At 41.4% G+C, this 12,630-nt stretch overlaps 1 protein-coding gene across 2 annotated transcripts in view; it reads right to left on the reverse strand.

Moving 5' to 3' along the window:
- Nucleotides 1–12,630, reverse strand: part of LOC112247821 (sterile alpha motif domain-containing protein 10-like) — a 159,684-nt gene that overhangs the window by 22,187 nt on the left and 124,867 nt on the right. For both annotated transcript variants that reach the window (XM_042304077.1, XM_042304076.1), the window contains exon 3: nucleotides 6,507–6,675. In XM_042304077.1, the coding sequence (XP_042160011.1) occupies nucleotides 6,507–6,675 (169 nt within the window). The remainder of the gene's footprint in view (nucleotides 1–6,506; nucleotides 6,676–12,630) is intronic.

Raw genomic sequence — 12,630 nt, forward strand, 5'->3', positions numbered from 1 at the left:
AGAAAAACTGCTGATGCACAACCACATTTAGAAATTGAAAATGGTGTATTCTACTATTATAACTCTCAACAGTAAGTTGAGACCCTGACTGAATTACAATTTTTTAAATAAAAATCTGTGTTAAAAAAGTGTCTGCTTATGTGGCTTATTGGTAGGGTAGGGCCGGCCCTGGCTAAACCATTGCCTGAACCATTGCCTCATGGTTTCATGGTTGCAAATAACCAAGTAACTGGTTGAAAACTATTTACCCAACACAGAGGTTGTACTGGGCTACAACATCTACCAAAGACTAATAACCATCCTCACATTCACACAGGTCTTTCTAACTCAACCGGTACATTTAAAAGCAGAGATCTCAATAACCAAAATAATACATTCAATGGAAAAATGAAAACTGCAGGAAAAGGGGTGCACGCTTCTCGAGCAACTGTGGATGTAGACCCACATACTGTACATGCACATGTCTGCGGGTGCAACTCGTATAGAACGCTGATGTACATGAGTGGAGGGAGCTCCGAGAGCAATCACCACTGACCACTGCAATTGTAAACTGAGGGAAAATGCCTTCACTCGAATCACATGGGGATTTTCTAGCAATAGGTAATGGGAGTAGCCTAATGAATAGCATCAAACACATCTTTATAACAATCAGGTTCTATATGTAATTCTATGGCTAGCTGATTCTCTATTTAACAGGTGCTGCCTGTAGCTTCCACATTTTATACACATAATGAGACAAACTGACTGCACCTGTGTGTGTGTGTGTGTGTGTGTGTGTGTGTGTGTGTGTGTGTGTGTGTGTGTGTGTGTGTGTGTGTGTGTATGTATGTGTGTGTGTATGTATGTGTGTGTGTGTGCATGTTTGTGTGTGTGTGCATGTGTGTGTGTGTGTGCATGTATGTGTGTGTGTGTGTGTGTGTGTGTGTATGTGTGTGTGTGTGTGTGTATGTGTGTGTGTGTGTGTGTGTGTGCATGTATGTGTGTGTGTGTGTGTATGTATGTGTGTGTGTGCATGTATGTATGTGTGTGTGTGTGTGTGTGCATGTATGTGTGTGTGTGTGTGTATGTGTGTGTGTGTGTGTGTGTGTGTGTGTATGTATGTGTGTGTGTATGTATGTGTGTGTGTGTGCATGTTTGTGTGTGTGTGCATGTGTGTGTGTGTGTGCATGTATGTGTGTGTATGTATGTGTGTGTGTGTGCATATTTGTGTGTGTGTGCATGTGTGTGTGTGTGTGCATGTGTGTGTGTGTGTGTGTGTGTACGTGTGCGTGTGTGTGCATGTGTGTGCGTGTGCGTGTGTGTGTGTGTGTGAATGTCTGTGTTCATGCATGTGCTAGTGTCTATAATATAACGTATAAATATGATGAATAAATCAAAGAGATATGATCTGCTGTTGCTGGGTTATCTGTAACTTGAGGCAGACAAACACTGTGTGTGTGTATCTAGGTACAGAGTGACTTAGTGAGTGATGGCTGACCATGCAGTTTAGAAAAGCAATCTGTTCTCTGTGACTGGCTCTGAAAGGGACCTGTTCTGTACTGTCTGACTCAAGGCTAAGAGAACTGAGCACTCATATACAGTACGTACTGTGTGTGTGCGCGCATGTGTGTGTGCATGAGTGTGTGGATGTCTGTTGTTAGCAATGTGTCTAATGCATGTGTGTGTGGATGTCTATTGTTAGCAATGTGTCTACTGCATGTGTGTGTGGATGTCTGTTGTTAGCAATGTGTCTAATGCATGTGTGTGTGGATGTCTGTTGTTAGAAATGTGTCTAATGCATGTGTGTGTGGATGTCTGTTGTTAGCAATGTGTCTCATGCATGTGTGTGTGTGTGTGTGTGTGTGTGTGTGTGTGTGTGTGTGTGTGTGTGTGTGTGTGTGTGTGTGTGAGAGATTCCAGAACACCGTCAACTACATCCGCTTCAACAGCTTTCCTTTTCTTTCACAAAAACACAGCTTTCCTTTTCTTTCACAAAAACACAGCATTCCTTTCTTAGCTTTTGCTGCATGAATGGTCTTTAAATCTCCTTGTGAGAGATTTAGGTGTAAACCGTTTCTTAAGTCCCGCAGCTGAAAAAGCAAGCTGTGGAACCAGCTAAGGAACTAAAAATACAACTTGTGTGAGATTTGCTTTCTCAGGCTAAGCCTTTTCAGAGACCTGTGTGAATTGGTCCCAACTCTCTGGGTACAGGAGCTTCAGTCCTCTGGGCGGTGGAGAGTAGCGGAGTGTAGAGAATAAGCTTGAAAAACTAGGCTTGGGTGATCTTGGGTGAGATCTGAAGGCTTCAGCTCCTGGGACTACTATAATGCCTGTCTGTATAGTGCCTTCAGAAATTATTCACACGCCTTGACTTTTTGCAATGTTTTTGTGTTTAAAATGGATGACATTTTGGGATTGTTGTCAGTGGCCTACACACAATACCCCATAATGTCAAGGTGGAATTATGTTTTTAGAAATGTCTACAAATGAATAAAAAATGAAAACCTGTCTTGAGTCAATAAGTATTCGACCCCTTTGTTGTGGCGAGCCTAAATAAGTTCAAAATTAAAAATGTGCTTAACAAGTCACATACTAAGTTGCATGGACTCACTCTGTCTGCAATAATAGTGTTTAACATGATTTTCTAATGGCTACCTCATCTCTGTACCTCACACATACAATTATCTGTCCCTCAGTCGAGCACTGAATTTCAAACACAGATTCAACCGAAAAGACCAGGGAGGTTTTCCAAAGCCTCGCAAAGAAGGGCACCTTTTGGTAGAGGGGTAAAAAAAGCAGACATTGAATATTTCTTTGAGCATAAAGAAGTTATTAAATACACGTTTGATGGTGTATCAATACACTCAGTCACTACAACGAGACAGGCGTCCTTCCTAACTCGGTGAGAGGAAGGAAACCGCTCATAGATTTCACCATGAGGCCAATGGTGACTTTAAAACAGTTACAGAGTGATGGCTGTGATAGGAGAAAGCTGAGGATGGATCAACAACATTGTTGTTACACCACAATACTAAGCTAAATGACAGAGTGAAAAGAAGGAACCCTGTACAGAATACAATATTTCAAAATGTTTGCAACAAGGCGGCAGGGTAGCCTAGTGGTTAGAGCGTTGGACTAGTAACCGGAAGGTTGCACGTTCAAACCCCCGAGCTGACAAGGTAAAAATCTGTCGCTCTGCCCCTGAACAGGCAGTTAACCCACTGTTCCTAGGCTGTCATTGTAAATAAGATTTTTTTCTTAACTGACTTGCCTAGTTAAATAAAGGTAAAATAAAAAATAAAAAATAAAAGGCACTAAAGTAATACTGCAAAAAATGTGGCAAAACAATTAACTATTTGTCCTGAATACAAATTGTTATGTTTAGGGAAAATCCAATATAACACATTACTGAGTACCACTCCTCAATTTTCAAGCATAGTGTTGACTGCATCATGTTTTGGGTATGCTTGTAAACATTAAGGATTGGGGAGTTTTGCAGGATAAAAATAACCAGAATGGAGCTAAGCACAGGCAAATCCTTGAGGAAAATCTGGTTCAGTCTTCTTTCCACCAGACACTGGGAGATGAATTCACCTTTCAGCAGGACAATAACCTACAAGGCCAACTCTACACTGGAGTTGCCTACCAAGAAGACAGTAAATGTTCCTGAGTAGCCGAGTTACAGTTTTGACTTACATCTACTTGCAAATCTATGGCAAAACCTGAAAATGGTTGTCTAGCAATGATCAACAACCAATTTGACAGAGCTTGAAGAATTTTGAAAAGAATAATGGGCAAATGTTGCACAATCCAGGTGTGGAAAGCTCTTAGAGACGTACCCAGAAACCTCATACCTGTAATCACTGCTAAAGCTGCTTCTACAAAGTATTGGCTCAGGGGTGTGAATACTTATGTAAATTAGATACAGTATTTAGTCAGATATTTAGTCAGCCAGCAATTGTGCAAGTTCTCCCACTTAAAAAGATGAGAGAGGCCTGTAATTTTCATCATAGGTACACTTCAACTATGACAGACAAAATTAGAAGAATTGTAGGATTTCTAATGAATTTATTTGCAAATTATGGTGGAAAATAAGTATTTGGTCACCTACAAACAAGCAAGATTTATGGCTCTCACATACCTGTAACTTCTTCTTTAAGAGGCTCCTCTGTCCTCCACTCGTTACCTGTATTAATGGCACCTGTTTGAACTTGTTATCAGTATAAAAGACACCTGTCCACAACCTCAAACAGTCACACTCCAAACTCCACTATGGCCAAGACCAAAGAGCTGTCAAAGGACACCAGAAACAAAATTGTAGACCTGCACCAGGCTGGGAAGACTGAATCTGCAATAGGTAAGCAGCTTGGTTTGAAGAAATCAACTGTGGGAGCAATTATTAGGAAATGGAAGACATACAAGACCACTGATAATCTCCCTCGATCTGGGGCTCCACGCAAGATCTCAACCCGTGGGTCAAAATTATCACAAAGGTGAGCAAAAATCCCAGAACCACACGGGGGGACCTAGTGAATGACCTGCAGAGAGCTGGGACTAAAGTAACAAAGCCTACCATCAGTAACACACTACGCCGCCAGGGACTCAAATCCTACAGTGCCAGACGTGTCCCCCTGCTTAAGCCAGTACATGTCCAGGCCCCTCTGAAATTTTCTAGAGAGCATTTGGATGATCCAGAAGAAGATTGGGAGAATGTCATATGGTCAGATGAAACCAAAATATAACTTTTTGGTAAAAACTCAACTCGTCGTGTTTGGAGGACAAAGAATGCTGAGTTGCATCCAAAGAACACCATACCTACTGTGAAGCATGGGGGTGGAAACATCATGCTTTGGGGCTGTTTTTCTGCAAAGGGACCAGGACGACTGATTCATGTAAAGGAAAGAATGAATGGGGCCATGTATTGTGAGATTTTGAGTGAAAACCTCCTTCCATCAGCAAGGGCATTGAAGATGAAACGTGGCTGGGTCTTTCAGCATGACAATGATCCCAAACACACCGCCCGGGCAATGAAGGAGTGGCTTCGTAAGAAGCATTTCAAGGTCCTGGAGTGGCCTAGCCAGTCTCCAGATCTCAACCCCATAGAAAATCTTTGGAGGGAGTTGAAAGTCCGTGTTGCCCAGCAACAGCCCCAAAACATCACTGCTCTGGAGGAGATCTGCATGGAGGAATGGGCCAAAATACCAGCAACAGTGTGTGAAAACCTTGTGAAGACTTACAGAAAACATTTGACCTCTGTCATTGCCAACAAAGGGTATATAACAAAGTAATGAGATAAACTTTTGTTATTGACCAAATACTTATTTTCCACGATAATTTGCAAATAAATTCATTAAAAATCCTACAATGTGATTTTCTGGATTTTTTTTCTAATTTTGTCTGTCATAGTTGAAGTGTACCTATGATGAAAATGACAGGCCTCTCTCATCTTTTTAAGTGGGAGAACTTGCACAATTGGTGGCTGACTAAATACTTTTTTGCCCCACTCCATTTCTGGAGTTTGTTTTCAATAAATTTGCAAAAACGTCAAATACATGTTTTTATTTTGTCATTATGGGGTATTGTGTGTAGATGGTTGAGAAGGTTTCTACACATTACCTGTGGTAGAGAGGTTGGAGAAGGTTTCTACACATTATCTGTGGTAGAGAGGTTGGAGAAGGTTTCTACACATTACCTGTGGTAGAGAGGTTGGAGAAGGTTTCTACACATTACCTGTGGTAGAGAGGTTGGAGAAGGTTTCTACACATTACCTGTGATTGCGGGGTGGGAGAAGGTTTCTACACATTACCTGTGGTAGAGAGGTTGGAGAAGGTTTCTACACATTACCTGTGGTAGAGAGGTTGGAGAAGGTTTCTACACATTACCTGTGATTGCGGGGTGTGAGAAGGTTTCTACACATTACCTGTGATTGCGGGGTTGGAGAAGGTTTCTACACATTATCTGTGATTGCGGGGTGGGAGAAGGTTTCTACACATTACCTGTGATAGTGGGGTTGGAGAAGGTTTCTACACATTATCTGTGATTGCGGGGTGGGAGAAGGTTTCTACACATTACCTGTGATAGTGGGGTTGGAGAAGGTTTCTACACATTACCTGTGATAGTGGGGTTGGAGAAGGTTTCTACACATTACCTGTGGTAGAGGGGTTGGAGAAGGTTTCACACATTACCTGTGATTGCGGGTTGGGAGAAGGTTTCTACACATTACCTGTGATTGCGGGGTGGGAGAAGGTTTCTACACATTACCTGTGATAGTGGGGTTGGAGAAGGTTTCTACACATTACCTGTGATTGCGGGGTGGGAGAAGGTTTCTACACATTACCTGTGATTGCGGGGTGGGAGAAGGTTTCTACACATTACCTGTGATAGTGGGGTTGGAGAAGGTTTCTACACATTACCTGTGATAGTGGGGTTGGAGAAGGTTTCTACACATTACCTGTGGTAGAGGGGTTGGAGAAGGTTTCTACACGTTACCTGTGATAGCATGGTGGGAGAAGGTTTCTACACATTACCTGTGATAGCATGGTGGGAGAAGGCTTCTACGTAGGTCAGGTAGTTGTGGGGACAGTGTTTCTTCAGCCACTTGCAGACATCCTGTTGGGTCCACAGAACCACTGGTTTGGACAGACTGGACAGAGTAGGACTGGTGTGGTACACAGTGAAGGCTTCGCCTGGACGCAGCTGAAACACACAGAGTTTGGCTTACTGTGTGTGTTTCTGTGTGTGTGTGTGTGTGTGTGTGTGTGTGTGTGTGTGTGTGTGTGTGTGTGTGTGTGTGTGTGTGTGTGTGTGTGTGTGTGTGTGTGTGTGTGTGTGTGAACATGGAAACAGGCATCAAGGAGACAGAAGCCATGATTTTTTATTTTGTTGTGTCAGTGCACTCTTTGTGTGGTGACTGAGTGATCGTGTGTGAATATTAGTTGTGGTGACTGAGTGATCGTGTGTGAACATTAGTTGTGGTGACTGAGTGATCATGTGTGAACATTAGTTGTGGTTAGTTAGTTGTGACAATGTATCTAACCCTAAACCAAACCCCCATACCCCTAACCCTAATTCTAACCCCTGAACCTAAAATTGTCATGGTTCCACCCGTCACCAGAAGGTCATCCTAGAGACCATCCTAGAGACTATCCTAGAGACAATTATGACCCTCAGGTGTGTTCTATTACTCATTATGATTTCCCCTTTAAAAGAGGTGTGTTTTCTGGTTCTCTTTGCAGAAGCTTGAATTGTTTACTGTGTGTGGTCGTTTTCTGAGTGAGTTTTTGAGATTTAGTGTTTGTTGCTTTTTCAAGTGTACTGTGATGCTGCGACATCCGTTTCTCAGTAAAGTCTTATGTTTATCCTTAACCACTGATTCCTCATCTGGTCTCTTCTCTGCACCTGGGTCCAACCTCAACACGTCACAGAAATACATTTGATCCTGTTTTACTATTCTATTAAGAACTATCATTGTGGGGACCAGAAGTCCAAACACACACACACACACACACACACACACACACACATACATACACACAAGCATGCACACACAAGCATGCATAGACAAACAAACCCTATTAATCACGAGCTGAGACTCTATCAGGACTTCTCAAAAGTCTTGTTCAAGCAGCAGGCCTTCATTCTCAAATCAGTTTTGTTTTTAAAATCTGTTTTGGAAAACTGACTGTCCAAACAGCCAGTTACAAGTGACCAAATTGGACTTGTGTGTTCAGACAGCAGTCATTTGCTGACATGGCTACACTAATTGCCATAGTAACAAGGGGTGTGTGCACAGTGGTGTAGGTTGGTGGTGGTGCTCCTGCTGCCTATCACTCAGAAGTTATGTAGCAAGCTAAGGTGACAGTGGGGCTGTTACGGTGACCGTATTACCGCCACACCAGCGGTCACGAGTCCCGACCTGTCACAACCATACCGGCGGTCATGAGTCATGACCATAGTCAAATTCCACGTGACCATTTTGTCATGGTAACTAGGCTTCCCCAAAACTATGCTCTGATCCTGCTGATGGTCATTAGTAGCCTACCAAACTTGCTAACTGCCAGTCGCTAATGGCCTGGTACTCATCAAACTATTGTCCCTCTAATCACTCTAACAACAATGCAAATGCAATTGAAAATAAAAACACTTCATGAGAGTCCATGAGCTCATGTTGCGCAACATTTATATATGCTATGCAATTGTGTAAGAAAACAGAGTTTGATGGCCTCTATTAAAAAGAGGAGGATCACATCAGCTTTCTATAGGCTAGGCCTACTATATTTATTTCTCAACTTTCCCAACATTAAGCACATTGCTTCACTTTACAACAGGAGTATAGCCTACCTGGCTGGCATGAAAATGAACTGTGTGATAGCGTCCTTCATTCACTTTTTAAGTGCATAGATGACAGATATTTCCCCCCCCCTAAATAATAATGGTCCATCATATATCAAAACTAATTTGACATACATACACTACCGTTCAAAAGTTTGAGGTCCAATAGAAATGTCCTTGTTTTGAAAGAAAAGCACATTTTTTGTCCATTAAAATAACATCAAATTGATCAGAAATACAGTGTAGACATTGTTAATGTTGCAAATGTCTATTGTAGCTGGAAATGGTTGATATTTTATGGAATATCTACATAGGCGTACAGAGGCCCATTATCAGCAACCATCACTCCTGTGTTCCAATGGCACGTTGTGTTAGCTAATCCAAGTTTATCATTTTAAAAGGCTAATTGAACATTAGAAAACCCTTTTCTAATCATGTTAGCACAGTCGAAAACTGTTGTTCTCATTAAAGAAGCAATAAAACTGCCGTTCTTTAGACTTGTTGAGTATCTGGAACATCAGCATTTGTGGGTTTGATTACAGGCTCAAAATAGCCAGAAACAAATAACTTTCTTCTATAACTCGTGAGTATATTATTGTTCGGAGAAATTAAGGCTATTCCATGCGAGAAATTGCCAAGAAACTGAATATCTCGTACAATGCTGTGCACTACTCCCTTCACAAAACAGCGCAAACTGGCTCTAACCAGAATAGAAAGAGGAGAGGGAGGTCCCGGTGCACGACTGAGCAAGAGGACAAGTACATTAGAGTGTCTAGCTTGAGAAACAGATGCCTGCAAAGTCCTCAACTGGCAGCTTCATGAAATAATACCCGCAAAACACCAGTCTCAACGTCAACAGTGAAGAGGCGACTCCGGGATGCTGGCCTTCTAGGCCCAGCGTCTGTGTTCTTTCGCCCATCTTAATCTTTTCTTTCTATTGGCCAGTCTGAGATATAGCTTTTTCTTTGCAACTCTGACTAGAAGGCCAGCATCCCGGAGTCGCCTCTTCACCTGGAATGCTTTTCCAATAGTCTTGAAGGAGTTCCCACATATGCTGAGCACTTGCTGACTGCTTTTCCTTCACTCTGCGGGCCAGGTCACCTGTTGCAGCACTCTATCACTCTCCTTCTTGGTCAAATAGCTCTTACACAGCCTGGAGGTGTGTTGGGTCATTTTCCTGTTGAAAAACAAATGATACTCTCACTAAATAAATATGATGGGATGGTGTATCGCTGCACAATGCTGTGGTAGCCATGCTGGTTAAGTGTGCCTTGAATTCTAAATAAATCACAGACAGTGTCGCCAGCAAAGCACCCCCACACCATCACACCTCCTCCTCCATGCTTCACGGTGGGAACCACACATGCAGAGATCATCCGTTCACCTACTCTGCGTCTCACGAAGACACAGCGGTTGGAACCAAAAATCTCACATTTGGACTAATCAGACCAAAGGACAGACTTCCACCAGTTATAAGCCCAGTCATTGCACAATCACATGTGAAACAGACTTTTGACTGGTCACTATTTAAAAGAGGATCCCAGCTTTCTCGTGCTGCTATCTTTATTGCTAAATTCTTAAAATGAAGCACATTAATCCGCTTTACAACCTGGCATACATCGGCGGCGCGAGTTTGGGGAAGCTCATTTTCACTTTATAATAAAGCATTCCATGCATCATCACATTTGTGGACCTATGTAACATAAAATACTATTCATAACGTCATGAGTAGTTTGGATAGTCATAATTTAAGCTAATAATATAACTCAATCAATGTTTGCAAAAAAATACAGTTCAGAGCATGGCTGAACGCGCATAGTGTAGAGTAATAAGTTATATCACATACATTTCTTCTTTCTTTGCATGGGAAATATCTGTCCTATTATAAACACATCGCATGCAATTCTCCTACACCTTATATGACTGGAGATAATAGCAGAATCTTTCTTAATATGACAAATCACAGCTTCCTCTGCTGACACTGACAAACAGATGAAAATAAAGGATTGTTTTGTCAAAAAACTCACTTTTAAGGAGCACTTACCCAACAATGATAAATAGTGACTATGGGCAGTGCATGGGGACATTGCTGATGCTCTCCGCCGGTGCCAATAAGATAGGCTATACTGTTGTTCGCTCAACTGAATCAGGGATTTTGATAACTAAAAGACAGATTTGTCTTTTCATTCTTCTCTTTACAGCAATAACCATTTGCTTTCCAAACTGCGATTGTATTTTGAAATATTGCAATATGCCTGGCTTGGCCTCTCTACTTTAAACAGACAGTTGCAACTCAACAATAACGTGCCCAAATTGCATGTGCTACCTTTCCCTACGACTTTAGGCAAATACGATTTAAAACAATCCACAACTTATACGGTCCAAAAATATAAACACATCATGCAACAATTTCAACGATTTTACTGTTACAGTTCATATAAAGAAAACAGTCAATTTAAATAAACAAATTAGGCACTAATCTATAAATCTGCGGTCTGCGGTTGTGAGGCCGGTTGGACGTACTGCCAAATTCTCTTAAACGATGTTTGAGGTGGCTTATGGTAGAGGAATCAACATTAAATTATCTGACAGCTCTGGTGGACATTCCTGCAGTCAGCATGCCAATTGCACGCTCCCTACAAACTTGAGAAATCTGTGGTTTTGTGTTGTGTGACAAAACTGCACATTTTAGGGTGGCCTTTTATTGTCCCCAGCACAAGGCGCACCAGTTTAATGATCATGCTGTTTAATCAGCTTCTTGATATGCCACACCTGTCAGGTGGATGGATTATCTTGTCAAAGCAGGAATGCTCACCAATAGAGATGTAAACAAAACCCTGAGAGAAATAAGCTTTTTGTGTTTATGGAACATTTCTGGGATCTTTTATTTTAGCTCATGAAACATGGGACCAACACTTTCCATGTTGTGTTTAAATTTCTGTTCAGTATATTAAAAAAAAGCTAATGATCCTCTGTGGACAAATCATGCTTTAGTAGCCTATTTTGAATGATTTAATTTACAGTGCATTCGGAAAGTATTCAGACCCCTTCCCCTTTTCAACATTTTGTTATGTTACAGCCTTATTCTACATTTGATTAAATAAAAAAATATCCTCATCAATTTACACACAATACCCCATAATGACAAAGCAAAAACTGTTTTTTAAAACTGTTTGCAAATGTATTAAAATTAAAAAACAGAAATAGCTTATTTACATAAGTATTCAGACCCTTTGCTATGAGACTTGAAATTGAGCTCAGATGCATCCTGTTTCCATTGGTCACCCCTGAGATGTTTTTACAACTTGATTGGAGTCCACTTGTGGTAAATTCAATTGATTGGACATGATTTGGAAAGGCACACAACTGTCTATGACAGTGCATGTTAGAGCAAAAACCAAACCATGAGGTCAAAGGAATCATGCTCTGAAACAGAAATGTATCGAGGCACAGATCTGGGGAAGGGTACCAAATCATTTCTGCAGCATTGAAGGTCACCAAGAACACAGTCCTTCTCTGGGTACACTGACTTCAATTCAAAACCTAGGACGATCGTAGTCCTCACCCCCTTCCATAGACCTACATGGTAATTATGACCACTTCCAAAGGACGACCTACAACCAATCAAAGCTTTTACAGTGTGAACTGAAATGTTGTCCATCCAATCATAGGATTAGGATCAGAGTGTTATATTGGGGTTGTGCTGTAGAGCATTGTGGGGGGCTTTTTATTCTCTATTTTGGTTAGGTCGGGGTGTGACTATGGGGGGTGTTCCTATCTAGGTTGTTTAGTTCTATGTTGGCCTGGTATGGTTCCCAATCAGAGGCAGCTGTTTATCGTTGTCTCTTATTGGGGATCATATTCAGGCAGCCATTTCCCCACTGTGTTTTTTGGGATCTTGTTTTTGTGTTGTTGCCTGTGAGCACTCCAGAACGTTTTGGTTATTCTTTATTGTTTTTGTGCATTTCATTAAATAAATATGTGTAACCCAAATCACGCTGCGCTTTGGTCCGAGTATGCTTACGACGATCGTGACAGAGAAGCTTGGTGAGTTGGTGACATTATTGGATAGAGATTGAAAAGTGATAGTTGAGCATTTTTCAAATTACAGGAGATGGAGGGGGTAGATTATAATTTATTTTCTTGGTTCTAGAACTTTATTTTTATACCCAGTTAGTGTAATTTATTTCCATTTGCCTTGCTATCTTCAGTAGCAAGTAGCTACACTTTTCATACTCTGTGGTACAAGGAAAAGGTGCAAATTAAAACCGATGGTTGAACTCTGCCTGAGATCAGTTTCATAAAGAAGGATGGAAAGGT

The sequence above is a fragment of the Oncorhynchus tshawytscha genome, linkage group LG22 (genome assembly GCF_018296145.1).
Source record: "Oncorhynchus tshawytscha isolate Ot180627B linkage group LG22, Otsh_v2.0, whole genome shotgun sequence".
Classification (NCBI taxonomy): domain Eukaryota; kingdom Metazoa; phylum Chordata; class Actinopteri; order Salmoniformes; family Salmonidae; genus Oncorhynchus; species Oncorhynchus tshawytscha.